The sequence below is a fragment of the Aspergillus chevalieri genome, chromosome 1 (genome assembly GCF_016861735.1).
Source record: "Aspergillus chevalieri M1 DNA, chromosome 1, nearly complete sequence".
Classification (NCBI taxonomy): Eukaryota; Fungi; Ascomycota; class Eurotiomycetes; order Eurotiales; family Aspergillaceae; genus Aspergillus; species Aspergillus chevalieri.
This window is the reverse complement of record NC_057362.1, coordinates 5,279,167-5,300,916: the sequence shown is the minus strand read 5'-3', so window position 1 is coordinate 5,300,916 and position 21,750 is coordinate 5,279,167. Positions and strand designations below refer to the sequence as shown.

Genomic DNA, 21,750 nt, shown 5'->3' with positions numbered 1-21,750 from the left:
CTCCGTACAGGGATTCCCATTCCACTCACAATTATCGAATTACGACCCCTGAATCACTAGCCGCATCATGGCCAAAGACATCGGAGCGCCCACACCGCAGTCCGAAAACCCATCGCCATGGCCCGCCTCCAAACAGGTTTCTGTCATATTGCCTGCTGCCTCCACAGAACAACTTCCTACGCCGGATCAATCGGAGGGTGTAATGGTCAACGGTCTACGCATCGTGGAGGGGATTCCGCCCGATGGTCGGGGAAAGCGGTTGACATGGGAAGAGGTGGACGTTCTGGTGCGGCTGTGCATGGAACGCACGGTGGAAAATGAGATTCAAACTCGGCCAAAGAAATGGTGGTCGGAAACTTCTGATCTGTTGTTTGCGCGGACTGGCCGGTCATATTCGTGGCAGTCGTGCAAGCGTCGGATGCAACAATTGGTGTATGCTTGTCGGGTGCACAGGGACGGTATCACGAATCACCTCGACTACGAAGATTCCTGTCTACAACGTGATCTTCGCCAGTTGCCACATGATTTGTGCTCGGAGATGGTCGAGTGGATGAATAAAACCACCGTACCAAGCCAGCAGGTTTTGGTGGACAAAACCAAGGCCATTGACGCGAAGCGGGCGGAGAGAGTACTCGAGAGGCAAAGGGAAGGTGGAGAAAAGCAGCAGGAGAGAGACTACCACAAGCGCAAACATGACCGGGTTTGGAAGTGGCTCAGCAGTCTGCCTCCCCCGGGGGAAATGCTATCCGCTTTGGATGATGGTGCCCGCACCGAACGTGGACGGAATGCAGGATCTGGGCAACGAGACCGATCTCGATCACCCTGTCGTGAGGCAACCAAATACCGCCAACGCTCTCCACTGAGCCGTCGAGAGCCGCAGCCGACTTCAACCCCGACAGGCAAAATCGAACGCTACTTCGAACCCGATCATCCCCGTGACAGTCGCGAGAAGGACCGGGTGAACAATCAGCAAGCCAGACAGCCTCTTACGAAGAACGACCCGAAAAACATGACTCCTGCCGAGCGATCTGACCTTGCCATGCAACTGGAAGATACTGTTGACGACCTTGCCGATAATTTCATGGCCAACCATATGTATCCTCTCGTCAGGTCGACCTACCCCAGCTACAATGAAGAAGCTAGAAACAAGCACGAGGCGGTAAACCTCGCTTGCTACGCCTTGTTTCGGAACATGGCAAAAGTCACCGTCGAACTCCTGGCTGCCGCTGGCTTGCCAACTCCTCCCTATCCAGTGGACTAGTCTCCTTAACATCTCGCTGTTATTACTCGATTTCTCTTTCTTGTTTTCCAGTTCTGTTTCCATTCTCGTTTGGGTGGCATTGTCCAGCAACAGATTGGCAATCAGCCAAGCATGATACCCCAGCATTGATGCCTTTGTTGCCTTTGCATTTCATCTTATCTGCATTACACTACATGTCTGTTTATTTGTCCATATATCCTTGCATTGCATGGTTGGGTTTGTTTTATTATGGAGTTCCGTTCGTATGCATGTTGTTTTTATCTGCGCAATGTCCATAGATGGAAATAGAAATAGATGCATTTGCATTTTCAAGGAACTGTTTACAAATCATAGCCTGTTCTGTTGCACGTACCCCGTATTGAGGCTGAAATAGCCACCTGCAATTATCTAGCTCGTCCCACATGATTCAGCGCGTATGCACGGGGAATGTGGGAATGTGGGGAGCATAGAGTTGTGGGGAAGTACGCATGTGCTCTCCTGCTCTGTTGGGATACAACTGTATGTCGACAGAATTAGAACGTAGAAGCGCTGCGCTTATGTACTTATCTTGTGAATGAAAATTATACCCATAGAGACAATTGGTCTTGAGAACCCATTTGCTATACATGCACACTAAATCAAGAACGCCAGTAACCCGCCCACGCTCTATAGAAAATGCGAAATAAGCATACAACCATCAATGACACAATGTAATCCACTGATCGATAATCTCCTCCATATCAAAAGCAATCCCCCACTGCGAGCAAAGACACCGGAATAATTTCTGTATGGAATTCAACTCATATAACATATTCCTAACAGCCCCGACAGACGGCGGAGAATCCGTCCGACCACCCTCAACGAACCGTCTTGTCTCTGACCCACCCGATGCCGGGTGCATGTCCGTGCTGCCCAAGTTCAGGTCAGATCGTGTGAGCAGCGCATCCTGCCAGATGATGCTGTTCGGGAGACGAACAGTTGCGACGCCAGCGATGGAGAAAATAAAGTATATAGTTGCTGCGGCGAAGAGAGAGCTGGGCATGTGGATTACGTGCGCGCGCCCACGGGGGAGCTGTTCGATGATATCTTGAATGGCGATGGCGTGGAGGAGGGCGCGACGGGCGTCTTCTGTGTGGGTCCATTTGATCATGTCGAAGCCGGATTTGAGTGTTCGGGAGCCTCCTGAGACGGACTGGGTGATGTTGTATCGTGAGCAAACGTGTCTGCAGAGGATGGTGGAGTTGATCATTGTGTCGAGGCATATGGTGTGCCATCGAAGAAGTATTTCTAGTCTCTCCGGTGGAGAGAGATGGATGCTCATTGAGATTGTCTCGTGGATTTGTGCTAGAGCTCTCCGGACGTCTGAGCGGTCTGGGACACCAACTGACGCCAGATCACTTTCGTCAGAATCGGAAACGAGTGACTGTAACCCTTCAAGCACCACACGGAGGGCAAACGCCGAGAACTGGTAGTCTAGCGAGCGAAAGCTTCCAACAGGAGGAAAGAGGGAGCGAAAGACCAGGCGAAAAGACGGCTGATCTGTTTTAAGTGAGCGCATGTGTACCAACCACTCATCAGCAGTGCTGGCATCGAATGCTGCTTCATTATTTGGGAGGTTCAATGGGTTCGCAACGTGCCGGGTTGAGGCGCCGTCTCCAGACATTTGCGCAACGAGACCATCTAGGATATGATATGCAAGTAATGCTCGCTGTTGAATCTCCCTCGCTGCCCAGACCCGCCATTGGTGTTCTTTCTCCGCAATCGGGGAATCATGGAATGGGAGGTTTTCCGGGGGAACTGACGGACTGTCCAGCATCCCGCAATGTCTTGCCCAGAAGAAACCAAGTGGACGAAATACCTGACTTGTAGTGCGAATGCCTCTATTCTATACTGTGTTAGCAGGTACTTAACGTGCACTGGCCGAGTAACCTACCTTTGACAGCGCGCCATATATTTGTCCCAGAAGAGCTGTTATCAACAGCTGCACACCTTTACATGCGTCGTACAGACCACGATGTGTTATCATCGATTGCCACTACTGAAATTAGCAGTAGCCATTTTGAGGATGCTAAGTAGACGTACCGATGTTGCAACCGCAGTGTGTGCTAGACGCCATAAAGCCTCTCCCTGTAAACGTGAGTATATGTATTGTCCGGTCAATGAAAAATACTCACCTTCGCTACTGAGTCCTTGGGCCCCAAATACAGCGACCCAATTGCTATTGCATTCAAAAGGAGCGGATGTGTGCATTCCCGAAAGACGAATGTTGCTCGATGCAGGATAGGAAATGTCGGAATGAATCTGACGAAGAACATATGAAGACACTCATCGAGGAAGACCGAAGTAATCGATTTCGCTTTCACTTCGGCTGTTACACTCGACGACTAAGTATGTTAGCACTGGTACTATACAAGGTCCATGCACGACTGACCGAGCTCGTCACCATCTCCGTGACATCCCGCACAGCCTGATGACTCCCTCCGGATGGAATAGTGCCAATTGACGAACTTCGATCGTCAAATGAATTAGGAGACCCAAAGTTCATCGTGTTAACATCCTGCACAACTGGAGGAAACGGTAGCGTCCCCAGCGGCATCTGCCACTGGTCCGTCGTGCCAGTAGACATTATACTCTGGAACAAATTTTCCGAGTCAGGCCAGATCAAGCTAAAATCTAGGTCAGACGCCGCATGCAGAGTTGACTGCTGCGTAGACTGTGAAGTCTCCCATGTCGTGCTTGTAGGGGGCGCAGGAGCTACTGTTGACGGAGAATTCGAGTTCCACGCAGGAAGCGTTTCCTGTATCGAGGCAGTCTGGGACGACAGCGGCGAAGGTTGGGGAACATTTTTGGTGGTTGGAGTCCGCATGTGCAGTTTCTCATGACGAGTGAGGGCATCCTGACGGGCAAAGGGCCGCGCGCAATCTTTACAGACAAAGGGCTTAGATCCGGTATCTTCAAGGCAGCATCGAATTGTCAGCTTTTGCTTGGTTCTGCAATAGGTAGATCATCCGCTGCTAAAAACAGAACGATCACCCGGCGTTCTTACGGCAGCGTTCGTGTCTCTGTTGGCATTCGTTAGCGCTTGAAATATTGACTAGTACAGGAGTGCATCACGTCCCCACGGTGGGAGTGTGGGAGATTGCATACTCTCAAATGTTCTGCTTTGGAAAAGGCCTTGTTGCATACTCGACACGCCAGTTTCTTGATCCCGGCCGGTGTTGTCTCCCCCATCATGCAACCACAGATGTGGGTGGATACAGATAGCGTATGAAATATGATGAACGGTGTGTATCAGCTAGACAATAGTGCAGTGTAGAATTGGTGGGACAGGAGAAGCAAGAAAGGAAAGACAAAAGAGGGAATTCCGGGGGTGGGAGAGATTGTGGGGCACGTGGCAACCATCGGAGATAGACCTCGGCGTTAGCCCTTTTTGGGATCTCCTCATTTGGTCTACTTCCTCTCTGCAGAGTACACTACCTGTGTGATACAGGTCACTTGAAGGCACAAAAGCGGGTCCAGACTACTAGGTATGGCTGGATGCATATCAATTCTAAAAAAGACTTGTCCCTTTGCTTGAAACCCAGCGTCACCACCGTTGGAACATGTCGGCCTCGGTTAGAAACACTGGCCAATGTGATACACATCATTCCTTCAACTTTGTGGAGACTAGAGCTGACGCTATCAGGGGTGACCAAAATTGGATCCAATGCACACCTGCGGCACTGCTGAGTCGACGGTTTCGTTCTGTGTCAGCGCGTCCTCCGCATCTTCTCCACAATGCACCCTCGGTCAATTGAGGAGACAGGTGCTTACGTATAGACCCCGGGGTTAGTGCCTATGTCTATGTTTATGCCTGTGCACAGGGCATTTGAATTGGCTTGGACTTGGTTGGGGATGATGCAGTCGGTTTGCTTCTCCTCTCCGGGTATCCCGGTTATTCATGCAGCGTTGGTCAAGAGGGGAGACATGATGACTTGAGTCCCCTTTCTACCTTTTTCTCTTATTTGAGTTCATTCATGCCAGGGGTTTAGAGGATGAAGCATCTAAATAACCTCAGGCTGAACAGACTCACTACAGACAGACAACATAGCATGGCATTCTTCGGGATGCAGCCGTCACGAGCGGTTGGTGAGATTGAAGAGTCAAATCCAACTAGCAAGCCCAACATTGACCTTATAGAGAGTGCAGAGACGGGCATGCCAGCTACCTATGTCGAGACAGTGGCTGCCCGGCTCTCCAAGGGTCATCGGGATTATCTGATTGAGCGCCATGGAACGTTGGATCTAGATCCTGTTCCGGAAATGAGTCCTACGGATCCCTATAATTGGCCTACTTGGAAGGTTGGTCATCTCTCATCTTCCAGGGAGTATTATCTGCTGACAGCTCAGAAAATGATGAACTTGATTCTAGTTGCCCTCCATGCATTAATGGGAACCTTCATGGCCAGCGCGGTTATCCCAGCATATTCAACTATCGCCGAAGACTTCGGTGTCTCCTTGCAGAGAGCCAGTTATCTCACATCACTACAAATCGCGATTCTGGGAGGCGCACCGCTGTTTTGGAAACCCTTGTCCAACCGATTCGGTCGTCGTCCCATTTTCCTGTTATCCCTGATATGCAGCCTGGTCTGTAATGTAGGGTGTGCCAAGAGTCCCGATTATGCGTCAACCGCTGCATGTCGAGCGTTGGCGGCGTTTTTCATCTCTCCAGCGTCTGCTATTGGCAGTGCCGTGGTAATGGAAACAACCTTCAAGAAGGATAGGGCACGGTACATGGGGGTCTGGACCCTGATGGTTACACTAGGAGTCCCTAGTGGGCCGTTCATCTTTGGGTTTGTCGCCTATCGAGCAGGGTATCGGTGGATCTACTGGGTACTTGCGATGGTGAGCTTTCCTTCCTATTTCTGCATTGTGAGGAGTAATCCGCTGACACAATTGTTACTACTACAGATCAACGGCGGCCAATTTATCCTGTACCTCTTCTTCGGACCCGAGACGCGTTACGTGGGCAATGGTGTCGACCGTCAAATCAACTGGAAGACGGAATACCTCTATATCAGGCGCATCGATCCAACACCATTCTCATGGCAAGAATTTATCAGGCCATTAACAATGGCCAAACATCCATCCATTCTCATCCCCGCTGTGGCGTACGCCATGGTCTTTCTCTTCGCCAGTATCCTCTCGACTGTTGAGATCCCAAACCTGCTCCAGGAGAAATTTAGTCTGAACGAAGAGCAAGTCGGGCTGCAGTTCCTGGGAGTCATAATCGGCTCCATAATAGGCGAGCAGGTAGGCGGTATCATGTCTGACTTCTGGATGCGCCAGCGAGAACGCCGACTCGGACGCAAAGCAGACCCTGAGTACCGGTTGTGGTTGAGCTACTTTGGCTTCTCCCTCGCCATTATCGGTCTGGTTGTCTTCCTTGTCTGTACACAGACAGCACCCAATGGCCATTGGCGGGTGACGCCCATCGTTGGCACCGCTATAGGGGCTGTGGGAAACCAGGTTATCACCACCGTGCTGGTCACATATGCTGTTGACTGTTTTCCAGAAGAGGCAGCGTCCGTTGGTGTTTTCATCACGTTCATTCGTCAGATTTGGGGGTTCCTTGGGCCTTTCTGGTGAGCATCTTCCATATACTGTGTTCTCACATTCCGGTGCAATCGCTAATGAGTATAGGTTCCCGTCAATGTTCGAAAGTGTTGGCATCGCAGCGAGTTCCGGAGTTGGTGTTGCTCTTATAGTTGGTGTCAGTGCAGTCCCAACTATTTTCTTGCATTGGAAGGGGCGTGTTTGGCGTAAGGAGAAGACGGATGTCTAATGTGTTATGGCTGGCTCTCATGAGCGTTCTCTGGTTCTTTTATTTGGTTAGTTAGAATTTGGTTAATTATATGAACTCCAGCAATTCTGAACTGGCGGAAAAAGCGAGGAAAAGAGAACTAAACGGGAAGCCCATGGCTTATATTGCTCCGCAACCGCCCCTTTATTCCCAAACAGCCTTATTTCTTTCCGCCGGCGTCTCATGATCATAAGTCAGGCCATTTTCGTTTCTATCAGCAAACCGCCGGTCTTGGCATACGGGAAATCCCGAACCGATTCGAATCGGAGTTTCATTGATGGCCTGGACTGCCGATACTGTACGAAGTATTTTGTACGGGCGCTGTATATCGCCCAGATGGTATGTAGAAATACTACTATCTATGCGATACAATCGAAACAGACTTTCCATGGGGGCTCTGAAAGGTACATTCTGTGTAACGAAGTACTCCCTCTGTATGTGCACATAATCTCAATTAAGCTCGCATCGGCATTGGTATTCCTAGGGCAAAGACAAGCCGGAGTATGTCAACTCCGCTAGGATAAGGTAACTTCCGTTCTTATCTCCGAACAGCCAATCAGAGACTCGGCACAAGTAGGCCTACCTCGCACGGAATGCTCAAAGCTAGTCCCGAAGAGGGATAACCAGGCGCATCAATGGTGTCATTCAATGTATTCTTCCGTCAAATCCGTTTGTAAGAATCCGGAAATTCTTCGGCACGCGAATGTTGTTAAAAGTACCGCGAGTTGGAGATTCCGAGCGGAAATTCCGAGATATAGAGTGCTGTGGGGAAACCCGAGGTGGGTTGTGGAGATTATATAAGTGGGGATGTGGGAGTGTTTACAGGGATAATCTGTACGATAGCTACAACCACTTAATACATTGCAGTCGTATAATCTAACACGGGTATACAGTACAACCAAAGTCCATCACTGCTGGTGCTTCATCTTCGTGACCAATGTTCCGACATGCGGCAGCAATTCAACCGCAAACTCGTCCCCAGCCTTCAAAAACTCCTTGGGGTTCTTCGCAGCTCCAACGCCGGGTGGAGTACCAGTGAGAATGATAGTTCCGGCCGGCAGCGTGGTGCCCTGCGACAGGAAGCTGATGAGCTGGGGAACACTGAATATGAGGTCGCTATTTATATAGTGTTTAGCTTCCGTAGAGTATTGATTTATTGGAAAGGGGCTCACGTCAATGGACAATCCTGCAGGACCTGACCGTTCTTCAAGCCGCGGATTTTGAACTGGCTGGCATCCGGGAATTGCGCGGCGGAAACAAGCGCAGGGCCTGGATCGTTCACTTAGCAAATCTCAAACTTTTCTGGTAAAACGGATAGCTCACCAATAGGACAAGCAGTGTCGAATCCCTTCGAGAAACACCACTGGCTCTGGTTCATTTGCGATGTCCGGCTGGAGATATCGTTCGAAGCCGTGTAACCCAGCACATAGTCCAATGCGTCTTCTTCGCTGACATCCTTTGCCTCGCGGCCTATTACAATAACCATCTCGGATTCGTAGTCGCCTGTGTCGTCCTGTTGGGTGATTTTGGGAAGGATCGTGGGAGCCGGCCAGGGGTCTGCGAGCGAGGTGGATGGTTTGATGAATAGGGTTGGGACATCGGGGATTGAGAGTTTCATTTCTGCGGCGTGGGAGACATACTGCGCGTTCTGTCAATGCAAATCTTGATTGATTCGTTTCGAGTACTCACGTTCAACCCAATACACCGGATAGATCCAACTTCATTCTGAGCCAACGGAGACAGAAGTCTCTCAATGATCTCGGTCTTCTCAGTTTTCTGGCCTGGGTTGAGAACAGAGGGTCCCGAGAACGGGTGAACAGGGACATCCTTGCCCTGGTACAGAGCCAATCCAACATCCAGTTTGGGATCTACCGGCTCTCCGATCAGGATGCTGGAGCGGTTGGATCTGGGGATGAAGCGCACGAGGCCTGGTTGTGTTAGTATACCCACATAACCAGCGTAATATGGGTACTTACGCGAAAAGCTCGATGCGATTTTAGACATGGCGACTCAATTGAGGTTTGTCAATTGAGTGGAATGATTTGAGGTTGTCACTATTTATAGGAGATGTGGCGGACTATTTCTACCCCGACAAGACGAGTGGGGGAGGGACTGGTCACTTTATTTCTTCCTTTTCTTGTATGGACAGAGTCAATTGAATGAATTCAAGCTAGAAAAAGTAAGCGGGTTAAATCCGACAAACCCGGTTATTTTCTGGTCCCCACGAACCATGCCAGACAACGGCGTGGGGAAAGGGGGTCGATAAAAACAGCCCACTTCGCTGTTTTTGCGACAAGCTCATGCATAGCCTACTCTTCTATTTCATCAACATTCACCATGGCTAGCCCCAAAGGACCCTTCCGTCTCGTCACGGTCAACACGGCCCCCGAGAGAGCTCAACGCTTGATCGGGAGGGTCGCTGATACGCTCAAGGACCGGTATATCATCATCCACGAGGCCAACTGCTCGAGTATGTTTCCTTCATCGCAAGCCCAGAAGCAACAAGTATTGACCGCGACAGAAATCGAAGAAGTTCGCCCTAAAGTCCAAGAATTGATGCCGGATGTCCTGGTAAGCTGCCACCCCGATGTCTGCATGTCTATCTACTCCTACTGACAGTCGCGCAGTTCAGCGCATCCATGTGGACTGCAGAAGAAGCCCAGCAAATCCACGCTACAGCCCGCGAAATCAAGCCTGACATCAAACTGCACGCCATCCCCACTGGATTGCAAGTTGAGAGAGGACCCGATGCGATTGTTGAATACCTCTGCGAGAAGGTGCCGCCGCTGCTGGACAGCTAGATTGAATGGTGTTGGAATAACTTGTAGTTTATATTGAGGACTGAACGATGGCCATGAGTTGCATTTGTTTGTAAATACTACATGAGTTGAAGATAGACAGAAGATTGTCAATTGAATATTCTGGCGGAATGCCGTGTCCAAAGCCAACTGGCGAGTAACTAGTGCAGAGACGGCTTAATCAGAGCTTATTCAGCGCACCACGTGCCACAGCGTTCATTGGCCGGATTCTGCCGAGCGGAAAGAGCTGTCCCAGCGAGCGTCAGCCAATAGAAAGTCACAATCACGGAAATACCGGAGATAAACGGGCCCACAATACATCACCGCAAAGAATCCTTGATATCCATCATTGAATTGAATTGCGAAGTACCAATTCAACTCTATGCAATGTTGTCATTAAGAACAGCTCTGCGAGGGGCTACCAGCATCCGCTCCTTTTCGACATCGCGCGTGCTGCGGTCCGAGGAGCTGTCATATCAGATCTTCGGTCCCGAAAATGAACAGGCCGTTCGAAGCCCGATTCTCTTCTTGCATGGGCTGTTCGGGTCGAAGCAGAATAATCGGAGTATCAGTCGGTAAGCCCTCGCTCCAGTTTACTGTTGTTGACATGGAACCCAGAGCTAACCAGCGTAGAGCCCTTGCACGTGATCTGAAGCGTCAAATATACACACTGGTGCGTGTGTCCTGCATGCAATAATACCGAACGGAAGACTAAGAGTCAATGACAGGATCTTCGGAATCATGGACACTCATTCCATGCCGCAGAGCACAACTATACCGTTATGGCCGAGGACGTTGAGAAGTTCATCGACCAGCAGAAGCTAGATAAATGTGTGTTGATTGGACATTCGATGTGTGTTCTGAGCAATCAAGGACAATCGATGAAGCAAGTTTCTAATGTACAATAGGGGCGCGAAAACGGCGATGGCCGTTGCTCTGCGATCTCCCAGCCGCGTATCGGGTCTTATACCAGTCGACAATGCACCCGTTAACGCCCGACTACAGAGCGACTTTGGGAAATATGTTCGGGGCATGCAGCATGTCGAGGCAGAAAAGGTGACGAAGCAGTCGGATGCGGATAAGATTCTGCAGGGTTACGAAGAGGTGTGTCTTGATTTTCATTTATTATCATTACGGCGTTATAATAACCTGACAGGCCCTCCCCATTCGTCAATTCCTTCTGACCAACCTGATCCGGTCAGACGATCAGACGATGAAATTCCGTGTCCCGTTGTCGACCTTGGGGGCTTCGCTTGAAGACATGGCTGACTTCCCATTCCGAGAACCGGGTGCTGTAACATATGACGGGCCAACCCTTGTTGTTCGGGGCATCAAGAGCAGATACGTCTCGGACGACTCGCTTCCCGCCATCAAGAAATTCTTTCCTAAGTCTGAAGTCGTGGATGTCGAGGCTGGGCATTGGCTCATCTCGGAAAACCCTGAGGCGTTCCGACAGGTGGCTGTTAAATTCTTACAAAACACGCCATAATAGCGGAATAGATGGGGAATTGATACAGCGCGAGAGGTATAAACCCCGCTTGAAACATTATGCACATAGACGTATTTGCAAATAATACTCATAAGACAAACATATGAACGGTAACCACATTACGACAAGCGCAGAATATGGTATCAAGGAACAAACTCTATTATAGTCATAAGTTTCGTTACCGCGTCCAGATCTAGGGCAAGGCACTGATCCAGTACGCATAAAATCAAGGACAAAGAAAACCAAGAATAACTCGCTTAGTCCAGGGTGATCGGTTCCGTATCCCGGATGAGCTTTCTCTTTTTTTTCTTGGTCTTCTTTTTCCCGTCAGACGGGGTCCCCTCCTGTCCGGATGTAAGCATTCGTGGTGAATTGGACCCCGAATTCGATTCCGGCCTTTCGTCGTCCGAACGGTTCGTTGAAAGACGTGGGCGCTTCTTCTTCCCCTTCTTCTCTCGTAGAGCGTGCGTAGGGTTGGTTTCAGCTATTTGGCTAATCGTGCTGCTGTCTCCATTGACCGGGCTCTCCGTGGGCTCCTCAGGGACCTCGGGTTCGGGCTCTTCATCGCCCTCAACCTTTTGTTGTGGTGATTGTGGTCCTTCAGCGGCTTGTCCATCCATCGGAATACCTTCCTGGCTCTTCACGGCTTTCTTTATATTATCGAATCGTTCGAGCAGTTGTTTATGATTGTTTGACACAGATTCCTCCAAGTGACGCATGCGATCAAGCAAGGACCCAATGTCCCCGGCGTGGGATTTGGTTGTTTCCATGTTGGTTGTGTTTGCGGATTGTAATTGAGAAAGCTTGCTCAACATGCCCTCGAGTTCGCCGGACACCCGCTGGAACTCTTTGTCGAAATGCTCGCGTTCATGATTCAGGCTCTGTACAAGGGATTCGTCCGACGACTGTTTCGACTTCAATTGCTCGCTGATGTTCGATGTATGTTCGTTCATTCTTTTCGAGAGAGAATCGATCTTCGACTGCAGCTGATTGAATTGTTGCTGTGGCGATACCGAGGTCTGGGTCTTGATCCTCTCCGATAGATCAGCAATCGACTGCTCTATACGAGCATGTTCAGTTTTCAACCGGTTCCTTTCCTCCAATTGCACGGCTGTGTCCTTCTGCAGTTGTGCGACTTGTGAAGTATGCGACTTGAAAAGTTGCTCCACCTTCGCTCTGAGCGGCAGGATATCTTTATCAAGGTGGTTTCTGAGGGCTGTCACCTGCTCCGTCAACTGGGATGCCGATGGGTACATTTCTTGCATCGCGACCACCATGTTCTTGACAATAGGCTCGGTTGAGATATTATTATACCGCGTTTCCAAAGAATGTAACCCAACTTTGACGCTCTCCAGCACACGCTGTGTGACTGATAGCGACCCAGAAAGGTCTTGAATTTGCCGCAGGGCTGCCGCAGGATTGCTTTGCGCAATAGCCTTAATCTTCGCTGACACTTGACCGTAGCCATCCTTCAATCCCTTGAAATCCTCGCTCTGTTGCATCAATGTTTTCTTGATGTCTTCCATTTCAGAGAACTGTAGATCGTCTTTCATGGACTGTAGATGCGCCAGCTCGTCCATCCGTCTATTCAGTGCCTGCATGCTCTGGTCCACTTGGACCTTGTTGATTCGAGGCACAGCCTGATTTCCTTCGAGCTTTTGCAACTTCTGTTCCATGTTCCTAATGGCACCCGTAGATTCAACATTTCCGTTTGCAGGCTGAACAGCCGGACATTCTGCTACTGCCTTGTCCGCCAGTGAGCTCAGATGGCTGGAGAAGGTATCCATTCTCGTCTTCATTTCACTTATAGGACCAACATTAATATCGTTCAATTTCCTCCTATGTTCTTCGATATCCTCGTTGATTTGACCGATCGACTTTGAAAGCGCTTCTTGGCACTCCACAAGTGCCCTCATTGTCGCCTCCGACTCCTTGTACTTCTCCCTGAGATCTCCAATGTCCTTCGTGTATTGCGTGGACGGCGCTTCTTGTGTTAGCGATGGTGTTGCCCCCTTCTTCATTTCCGAGCTCAACGACGTTAAGAGCTCATCATTAGCCTTGGCAGTCTTAGACTGTTCGGATAGAAGTGTGCTTTGACTTTCCAAAGCTTTTTCCAAAAGAATAACCCTATCCTGGAGGATTTCGATGGGCCCAGTTCGTGCCGGACTGCTATCAACGAGCCTAGCAAGTTCAGTTTTTGTATTGGCGGCCTCTTCCTTGACTGTTTGGAGTTCCCTTTGCAGATCCTTTATCATGTCATTCGACGTGCCGGAGCTGCTTGGCGATAAAAGTCTCCATTTAGTCACCAGATCTCTCTCTATTTGGCTGCAATTCGACAAGTGCTCCTTTATAATATCATCTATCCGAGTCAAGTCGACATTCTCGTCATTACTGGCCTGCTGAAAGAAAGCCACTGTCGAAGGAAAGTTCGTATGAGCCTTTGCCTTTTTCAATAGACCTTCCGTCATCTCCTTCTTCTTCTGCAATCTTTCCTTCTCTGACCTGCTCACGGCTGTAGCAACAGCAGCTTGCACCAGCCCAGAGATTAACTGGATAAACGATCCATCACGAGGGTTATCCTGCTTCTCGACCGGCTTGGGAGGTTCGCTCGACGGCGGTAAAACGGTGGGTTTGGGTGTGCTGGGTGACCCAAGCGAGATGGAGTTCTGTCTTTCTAGGGTCGGTTTTTTTATCGACCGGGGTATATTATATCTCGTTAGTCGACTGGCAAGACGTGGATCGCGCGTGGATGGATTATCGAGGTCCATTTTATCCGATATCGTAGGAGATTATTGTATCGAAAGGCGAAACGTGCACATCATTTAGCAGCTATCCCTGAGCCTGAGGGGGCTTGTAACAGATGACACTGTGCCCAATCAGCAACAGCAGTGCAGATCAAGTACACGAGGTCAACAGCAGAGCGAAAAGACCGATTTCTGCTCAGAGGATAAAATGGCGATTGCGCGCACGCGTGCGCGATAATATGCGGAGGGATCGTACTGAAGATGGGATGGAAGGGTGGTGATTGATGTAGCGATAGAAAGGCAAAAAAAAAAAAAAAACAGGAGCAGAGATCTGTCCTGAAATCTCAATTCGACATGTAAACAGACGCTTAAAAGAAAAAATTTCTCCAGGGGCAAACGAGCAAAAGGACGATCTTGTAGCAGGCGAATACTTATTCTGCCTGGCGGTGAGCAACTTTGGGCTTCTCTTTCGCAGAGCTGTTTCTCTCACCTCCGCGACGTTGTCTTTTGCTGGTGCACTTCGATCTGGTGGTTTTCGTCTCAATAACGGTATTTTTGCTGGCTTAGGGATTTACCATGGCTGCGGTGAGCTTACACTTCTTTTGTTTGCGATTCTCGTCTCATTGCTGATTCTTATCAAGCCAATTTCAACCATCGCGGAGAGCAAGGAGCTCCGCGGGCTCAACCTCATCGCTGCCCATTCGCATATCCGGGGTCTTGGTGTCGATGCAGACTCTTTACAACCGAGAACGTCCTCGCAGGGGCTCGTTGGCCAGGAGAAGGCACGGAAGGCCGCTGCGGTGATTCTGCAGATGGTCAAAGAAGGGAAGATCGCTGGGCGAGCCGTCTTAATCGCAGGACCCCCCAGTACCGGAAAGACAGCTATCGCGATGGGTATGGCACAGTCGCTTGGGTCTGATGTGCCGTTTACAATGCTCGCTTCTTCGGAAATTTTCTCTATGGAGATGTCCAAGACAGAGGCACTTACGCAGGCATTCCGGAAGTCAATCGGTGTCCGCATCAAGGAAGAGAGCGAGATCATTGAAGGTGAAGTTGTGGAAATTCAGATTGATCGGAGCGTGACTGGCGTAAGTGCACATCATCACATGCTTTTACGATGAAAGCGGCTAATTCTGATTTGCTTATTCCATGAAACAGGGCCACAAACAAGGCAAACTTACCATCAAGACCACCGATATGGAGACAATTTATGACATGGGAACGAAGATGATCGATTCGATGACCAAAGAGCGTGTGATGGCTGGTGATGTTATCTCTATCGACAAGTCATCAGGGAAGATCACAAAGCTGGGTCGTTCGTACGCTCGTTCTCGGGATTATGATGCGATGGGCGCCGATACCAAATTCGTCCAGTGCCCTGAGGGTGAACTGCAAGTTCGCAAGGAAATTGTCCACACTGTGAGTCTCCATGAGATCGATGTCATCAATTCCCGGACACAGGGGTTCCTGGCACTATTCTCGGGTGACACAGGTGAGATCCGGAGCGAGGTCAGGGACCAAATCAACACCAAGGTGGCCGAGTGGAAGGAGGAAGGCAAGGCAGAGATTATTCCGGGTGTGCTGTTCATTGACGAGGTGCATATGCTGGACATCGAATGCTTCTCGTACGTGAACCGTGCATTGGAGGCCGAACTCGCCCCCATTGTTATTATGGCCAGCAACCGTGGCCACGCCCGGATCCGTGGCACCACATACAACTCCCCCCACGGACTCCCTCTCGACTTCCTCGACCGTGTGGTTATTGTGAGCACACAAACCTACTCCGGGGAGGAGCTCCGGCAGATCCTGGCTATCCGTGCCCAAGAGGAAGAAATTGACCTCTCTCCCGACGCTCTCGCACTCCTGACTAAGATTGGTGAGGAGTCGGGCCTACGGTACGCTAGCCATATCATCACCACTTCCCATCTCCTCAGCCAAAAGAGAAAGGCGAAGGAGGTTAGCATCGATGATGTGCAACGCAGCTACCGGTTGTTCTTTGACCCCAACCGGAGTATTAAATTTGTCAACCAGTTTGAACAACGATTCATTGGCGAACAAGGCAACGTGGACTTTTCTACCGCTAATGGAGGAGATGCTATGGAGATCTCCTAGATGTTGATCTAATTTGCATTTAAAGGGAAGAAAAATGCGATAATTTCCTGATTGTTTTCCGCTTATTTATGTTCGTCATTCTGTGGCATCAAGTTATGTATGGTAAAGGCTGGCGCTTTTTTTGAGAATTCATATGGGGTAATTGATAAAAGGTTTTGAATTGGATCCCAAACAGACCCGAAGAATAATGATGTGCTTGGTATATCAGGAATTAGTAGAATAAATGTACACGTTGCGAATTTCATGAGCTATGAGAAAGTAACATCTTGTCTCCATTCACCAGTGTCCCCCACTTTCCGGAACTCGACGCCTTCACCAAAATACCCTGCGCCCTTCCACGACTCCATCATGGCACTATCGTATGGCCCGTGGATGTTACCTCCATCACGAGCATCAGACCAGCGGAATTCCCACATCACTGGCCCTGGCCCGCCAGCTCCATTGCCCGTATCTGTAGACTCCGCAGGGTCAACCCAATCCTCGCCTGTCTCGCGCTTATATTGCCTCGTAAGCATTTCACGTTCCGTGTCGTAGATTTCCGCCTGCCCTCTGGTCATGAGGATATCGGCAGCACCGGTGATGGCTTCGATTGTCTGCTTGCGAACCACCTCTTTAGGGTCGTCCTCTGTCATTTCGGTATCTTCGGCCGCAGCCACGTTTTGTTTCTTCTTATTCCGTTGTTTGTTTTGTTGCCATTTCGGCTTTCTTTGCACGCCTTTGCCTATTCTCGCCAGGGCTTCTAGAATTGTCTCTCCGCGTTGAAGATGTGTGATGATGGTCTTCAGCACGTCGCTCGTTAGGATGCTGTCGTCTTGCCGGTCCCGTTCTCTCCGCTCGGCTTCTCGTTTTTCTGCGGCCTCTTTCGCGCTTCTCATATCCTTCTTCGACACGCCTTCGAGCCAAGTGTCATAAACAGCATCAGGGTCCGCTGCTTTTCTGATGTAATTTCCTTGATCATCAAACTTGCCCTCCTCCTGCTCATTGCGCATGTTGAACGCATCCAGTAAAGGTGCATTCTTCTTCTTCCCACCGGCTCCTATTTCTTCATCCATTTCCTCGTCCACCTTTGCGCGGTCTTCCTCTGCAACATCCTCCTCACTTTCATCATCGTCTTCCTGGTCGACCTCACCACGACCCTTGCTTAGGTCTGCGCGCATAGCATGGCCACCACGCGAAGAGGAGACTTGTCCCTGAATTTCATCATCTTGTAAGAACCGCACGTTCTTCTTATTCTTGCGCATAGCCTCGTCCGCATCGATCTCTTCAGCCCCAAAATCCTCCTGCAGCTCCGCGAACATATCATCGTCATCCGCATCATGCTGTTTCCTCTGATTCTCCGGCTTTTTCTCAATTCGCGCCGAAAACCCCTCGTTGTCACTGTCCGAATCGTATCCGTCGAGGTTGACTGCTTTCCGGCGCACTTGTTGTCCGCGGCGGCCGATCTCGTCTGCGTCTAGCACCGCATCTTCCTCAAGCGCATCGGGTGCTAATGCTGAAGGGTTGCGGAGATCAAATCGGGGTTTCTTGTGAGATGCTGGGCCGTTGGGGTCGTCTTCGTCGTGGTGGTGGGTGCGGGTGAAGTCTTCACCTGCCCGCTTGGGGCGCGCGGAGGCTGACATTGTAACTGAGAATGCGCAATTACAAGGCCTGTAGTTGTACAGCTGTAGTATATCACAGCATCAAAGTTGATAGTAAAGAGAACTTGGTGACAGGAAAATCAGCTGAAAACTCGCTGCAATGTTGTCCTGGTCTGGGGTCGGCTCGGAAAAATGCGTGCGGAGCCTACTTGCGTCACCGCGGGCGATAAGAGACAACAGTTGATTGTTCTTTCTTAAGAACATTTTCAGAAATTCATTCTCTGTTAATTATATACAGCACAATTTTGCTCAAAAGAGAGTATCTTCATTGCTAGAGCATCAGTGCAAATCTGTTGTTATTAACTCCACGGCCCAACATGGTTTGTCCACACCCTAATCAGGATCTGAGCTCAAAGCTCGGAGCTGACCTTTGCAGTTTCGCTACGATGACATGGAATTTGGCTCCTCCATGCTTCGAGCTGCGAACCGTCGCTTCGACGAGTACTACCGCTGCTACCCCGTCGCAATGATGCCCGGTCCCGAGAGAGAGAACGTCAACCATGGCGGCAAGGTGATCATGCCTCCGAGTGCCCTGGACAAGTTGACTCGCCTTCATATCACATATCCAATGATGTTCGAGCTTCACAATGGTGCGAGAGAGTTGATGACACATGCTGGTGTGTTGGAGTTTATCGCTGAGGAGGGGAAGATCTACTTGCCATACTGGGTAGGCTCTGTGTTCTCGGCTGGCTGTTGAGGCTTGTGCTGACTTACGTGAATCTGTACAGTTGATGCAGCGATTACTCCTCGAACCCGGTGATCTCCTCCAGATCAAGTCCACCGACCTCCCACCTGGCCAATTCATCAAACTTCAAGCCCAGTCAACCGCCTTCCTCGACATCAGTGATCCTAAAGCAGTCCTCGAAAATGCCTTTCGCAACTTTTCATGCCTTACCAAGGGTGACGTCTTCACTTTTTCCTACAATGATCAAGTGTACGAGATGGCTGTTTTGGAGACCAAGCCCGACGGGAAGAGCGCCGTATCCGTTTTGGAAACAGATTTGGAGGTTGATTTTGCACCACCTGTTGGGTATGAAGAGCTTCAGAAGCCCAGCGGAACAAGTACTCCTCGCAGCGGCGTGAGCGGAAAGCTTCCATCCGGCGGTCTACTTCATCCCCAGGGCACGATGGCACAATCGATCAACTACGCCGCCATTGCGCCAGAGTCCACTGAAGCCGCCGCAGGCGCCAAGGCAGTGTCATCCAACTTCCTTTCAGGAGGTCACCGTCTGAATGCGAAGAAGGGTAGCAAGACTCCGACACCACAGCCTTCCACACCTGCCCCGGGAACAACGAATCCTCAGCATCCCCCGCCAGCTCGCAGGACGAATGGACCTCAGCCCTTACGACTGCCACCCAATCAGCTGTTCTTCGGCTATGCGATCAAGCCTGTGAAGAAGCGTGATGAAAAGGGACAGGTGGTTGAAGAAGAAGAGAAGCCCCGATTCCAGGGAGCCGGTCAGACACTGCGTGGAAAGAAGAAAGATACCGGGCGCTCCGAAACACCCGCGGGGAGCTAGACGGCAAATCAAAAGAATAATGATATAATCAAATGACATGGGATTTCACAGGCTCTGGAATTAATACACTCTTAGACGGTTCTTTCGGATTGGTTGTTTCTTCCCTTGCCTGTACTTCTACATAGATAGGTCAATATTAGGGTCGGGACACTGTTCAGGAGCATAGCGAGATTAGGCCGGCGTTCAATGGAATTTATTTTCGGGTATCAATCTTCTGATAATGCACTAAACTCACCATCAGAAGCTAGTAAATGCGGAAGTATCATTTTCTATCCTACCATGTACTAACAACCTCATTTCAAGTCGTGCAGAGGACATCTGGTCGGGCGATATCCTCGACCAACGACTCCCTTCAGAAAGGAGAGTACGACATTCAGTGCGAGAGTAAATGTTCTCACAACGATGGAATGACTACCCTACTAACTGCCATAGGCGAAATCCGCATGACCGATGAAACCTTTGTCCAGAGAGTGATAACCTCTAACCAGAGCGGTAAAGCCAACGAGTTCACATACGGTATACGAATGGTGTATCGGGTGCGATCAACAAGAATGCCCCCCCATTACCTGGGGTGGCTTTGAAGCCGCTCACGTTTCAAGGCGCTTGGGTCGACAACGATTTCCGGAAATGGATCTTCACTTGATGCGGCGGAGCATACTACTGGCATAAACCCACTGCAAAACGGTTACTGATGAAGGGAGACATACATGAGAATTTCAACAATTACCTGATCCCGGGCAACCCAGGCGTGAGTTAGTTCTGCCCTAGTTCCTCCAGCTCGCTAATATGTTCCTCTGAAGGTTGGTTGGAACATAATTTCTTTTGATTTTGATCATTCGAGATTGACGGCCGCGTGCTGGACCCAGTCTGCCGGAAACCAGATAACCTTCATCGTGTGTCACCGGAACTGCTTAGATAGCATTGTAGACAGAACATCCTCGCAAGCATGAGGGGAGGGACAACCGATATGGTGTGATGGCGGGTCCTAATCCTGCGGAGAGATTGGAGTTTGCGGCGAGGTTAGATCCAACGACCGATTCTTAGCTGAGACTTTGAGTATCTTTGGCCTGTGCCAGCTCCTAACCATCATCTACCTCACTTTTAAAATTCTTTCTTTCCCGGAGGCAAATGAATTAGCGTGATAATCAACGTTTGGCTAGGACATCGGCCTATAGACAAACTCTTCCAATTCCTTATACGCTCTCTCAAGATCATCATTGACAATGATTTTATCATACACGCCCGGCGTGCTCGCGTACTCAAGCTCAACTCTAGCTTGGTTCAACCTCTTCTGTAGATCATCCTCCTTCTCAGTACCACGACCCCTAAGCCGCGCCTCAAGTGCCTCAAAGCTCAACGGCTTGATAAAGACGTAGCGCGCATCAATACCAGAGTCGGCTTTCAAATTCTTGACACCTGTCATCTCAATATCGAGCACGACCACCAGCCCTTTGGCCATTTGATCTGCAATAGTCTGTTTGCTAGTTCCGTAGTGATGGTCACTGAAAACCGCATGTTCGACAAATGCATATTGCGAGATTAGTGAGGAGAATGTAGCAGGGGAGACAAAGTAGTAGTTGGCACCTTCGACCTCACCGGGCCGCGGACTGCGCGTGGTGTGGGACACGCTAAATGCGAATGTACCGGGGTGTGTGTCAAGGAGCTTTTGGGCTAACGTTCCTTTGCCGACGCCTGAAGGGCCGGAGATGACTATTGGTCGGCGGTCTGGGGGTGCTGCTTCGTGTCAGTGTTTATTGTTTTCAGCTTTGGGAAAAGTAGAGCGTACTAGAAGTCATTTTAAACTTGATACTTTGGAAATGGTAGTTGGTTGGTGAGGTTTTGACTCAGTAAGTCATCCATGATGCGTGCCTTAGCGTTGCGTTTATGTCCTAAAAGAGTGAGATAGAACGTCCGGGGCATCAGTTCTTCCGTATTTCGGCTTTCCAACGTTCTATTATGCATTCATGGTCGTTTCCTTGACGGGCTGAACGATCCTGAAAGGGTTTGAGAAAGCGACGCTTTAGGTCCTCTTTTTAAGCTCTCACTAGTGCTCCCTAACCCGCAACGGCCAAGGCGAGCCGAAAAAGGTATACGTATATATATTTTGATAGTCACAATTAGGACATAAGTGCCCGAGCAAACTTTCTTCCTCTTGAACTATATGTCTACTAACTACTGAAGATAATGATCTGCTTCAATCTTTATTTAATAGACTGCCTAGTAGCCGATGGAGGTTTAAGTTATTTATAGGGATGTTCTTGCGCGACGGAGAGAATTATGCCTCAGGCACCAAGAAGCAGCCAGGGGTTAGGGGGACAGCCGGTTTCTATATTAACCAGAAAGTGCGATCACCTGTGCTCTGCTCAGGA

General features: G+C 49.8%; 11 protein-coding genes across 11 annotated transcripts; 6 read left to right on the top strand and 5 right to left on the bottom strand.

Annotated features, from left to right (window-relative positions):
- Positions 1-67: 67 nt before the first annotated feature.
- ACHE_11832A (uncharacterized protein) lies at positions 68-1,261 on the top strand (the record flags this gene model as incomplete). Its single annotated transcript, XM_043276445.1, has 1 exon — positions 68-1,261. One exon carries the CDS (start codon positions 68-70, stop codon positions 1,259-1,261), a length of 1,194 nt encoding a protein of 397 aa, XP_043132952.1.
- Positions 1,262-1,937: 676 nt separating this feature from the next.
- Positions 1,938-4,474, bottom strand: ACHE_11831S (C2H2 type zinc finger domain protein; the record flags this gene model as incomplete). Its single annotated transcript, XM_043276444.1, has 7 exons — positions 1,938-3,125; positions 3,174-3,275; positions 3,323-3,367; positions 3,415-3,624; positions 3,672-4,192; positions 4,287-4,302; positions 4,388-4,474. The coding sequence occupies 7 exons, from the start codon at positions 4,472-4,474 to the stop codon at positions 1,938-1,940; spliced, it is 2,169 nt and encodes a 722-aa protein (XP_043132951.1).
- An 857-nt stretch (positions 4,475-5,331) lies between these two features.
- On the top strand, positions 5,332-7,063 carry ACHE_11830A (putative MFS transporter; the record flags this gene model as incomplete). The annotated part of the gene is made up of 4 exons (XM_043276443.1): positions 5,332-5,580; positions 5,629-6,123; positions 6,190-6,863; positions 6,922-7,063. The coding sequence occupies 4 exons, from the start codon at positions 5,332-5,334 to the stop codon at positions 7,061-7,063; spliced, it is 1,560 nt and encodes a 519-aa protein (XP_043132950.1).
- Positions 7,064-7,989: 926 nt separating this feature from the next.
- Positions 7,990-9,085, bottom strand: ACHE_11829S (fumarylacetoacetate hydrolase family protein; the record flags this gene model as incomplete). The annotated part of the gene is made up of 5 exons (XM_043276441.1): positions 7,990-8,197; positions 8,254-8,350; positions 8,405-8,720; positions 8,771-9,009; positions 9,058-9,085. 5 exons carry the CDS (start codon positions 9,083-9,085, stop codon positions 7,990-7,992), a joined length of 888 nt encoding a protein of 295 aa, XP_043132949.1.
- A 333-nt stretch (positions 9,086-9,418) lies between these two features.
- ACHE_11828A (uncharacterized protein) lies at positions 9,419-9,882 on the top strand (the record flags this gene model as incomplete). The annotated part of the gene is made up of 3 exons (XM_043276440.1): positions 9,419-9,551; positions 9,603-9,652; positions 9,709-9,882. The coding sequence occupies 3 exons, from the start codon at positions 9,419-9,421 to the stop codon at positions 9,880-9,882; spliced, it is 357 nt and encodes a 118-aa protein (XP_043132948.1).
- A 384-nt stretch (positions 9,883-10,266) lies between these two features.
- ACHE_11827A (putative alpha/beta hydrolase) lies at positions 10,267-11,368 on the top strand (the record flags this gene model as incomplete). The annotated part of the gene is made up of 5 exons (XM_043276439.1): positions 10,267-10,454; positions 10,513-10,552; positions 10,608-10,732; positions 10,788-10,983; positions 11,036-11,368. The coding sequence occupies 5 exons, from the start codon at positions 10,267-10,269 to the stop codon at positions 11,366-11,368; spliced, it is 882 nt and encodes a 293-aa protein (XP_043132947.1).
- A 257-nt stretch (positions 11,369-11,625) lies between these two features.
- On the bottom strand, positions 11,626-14,136 carry ACHE_11826S (uncharacterized protein; the record flags this gene model as incomplete). The annotated part of the gene is made up of 1 exon (XM_043276438.1): positions 11,626-14,136. One exon carries the CDS (start codon positions 14,134-14,136, stop codon positions 11,626-11,628), a length of 2,511 nt encoding a protein of 836 aa, XP_043132946.1.
- Positions 14,137-14,688: 552 nt separating this feature from the next.
- Positions 14,689-16,224, top strand: rvb2 (RuvB family ATP-dependent DNA helicase reptin; the record flags this gene model as incomplete). Its single annotated transcript, XM_043276437.1, has 3 exons — positions 14,689-14,697; positions 14,754-15,200; positions 15,271-16,224. The coding sequence occupies 3 exons, from the start codon at positions 14,689-14,691 to the stop codon at positions 16,222-16,224; spliced, it is 1,410 nt and encodes a 469-aa protein (XP_043132945.1).
- Positions 16,225-16,472: 248 nt separating this feature from the next.
- ACHE_11824S (GYF domain-containing protein) lies at positions 16,473-17,843 on the bottom strand (the record flags this gene model as incomplete). The annotated part of the gene is made up of 1 exon (XM_043276436.1): positions 16,473-17,843. The coding sequence occupies one exon, from the start codon at positions 17,841-17,843 to the stop codon at positions 16,473-16,475; it is 1,371 nt and encodes a 456-aa protein (XP_043132944.1).
- Positions 17,844-18,178: 335 nt separating this feature from the next.
- UFD1 (polyubiquitin-binding protein UFD1) lies at positions 18,179-19,381 on the top strand (the record flags this gene model as incomplete). The annotated part of the gene is made up of 3 exons (XM_043276435.1): positions 18,179-18,181; positions 18,238-18,528; positions 18,590-19,381. 3 exons carry the CDS (start codon positions 18,179-18,181, stop codon positions 19,379-19,381), a joined length of 1,086 nt encoding a protein of 361 aa, XP_043132943.1.
- Positions 19,382-20,537: 1,156 nt separating this feature from the next.
- ACHE_11822S (guanylate kinase) lies at positions 20,538-21,177 on the bottom strand (the record flags this gene model as incomplete). The annotated part of the gene is made up of 2 exons (XM_043276434.1): positions 20,538-21,115; positions 21,168-21,177. 2 exons carry the CDS (start codon positions 21,175-21,177, stop codon positions 20,538-20,540), a joined length of 588 nt encoding a protein of 195 aa, XP_043132942.1.
- Positions 21,178-21,750: the final 573 nt, after the last annotated feature.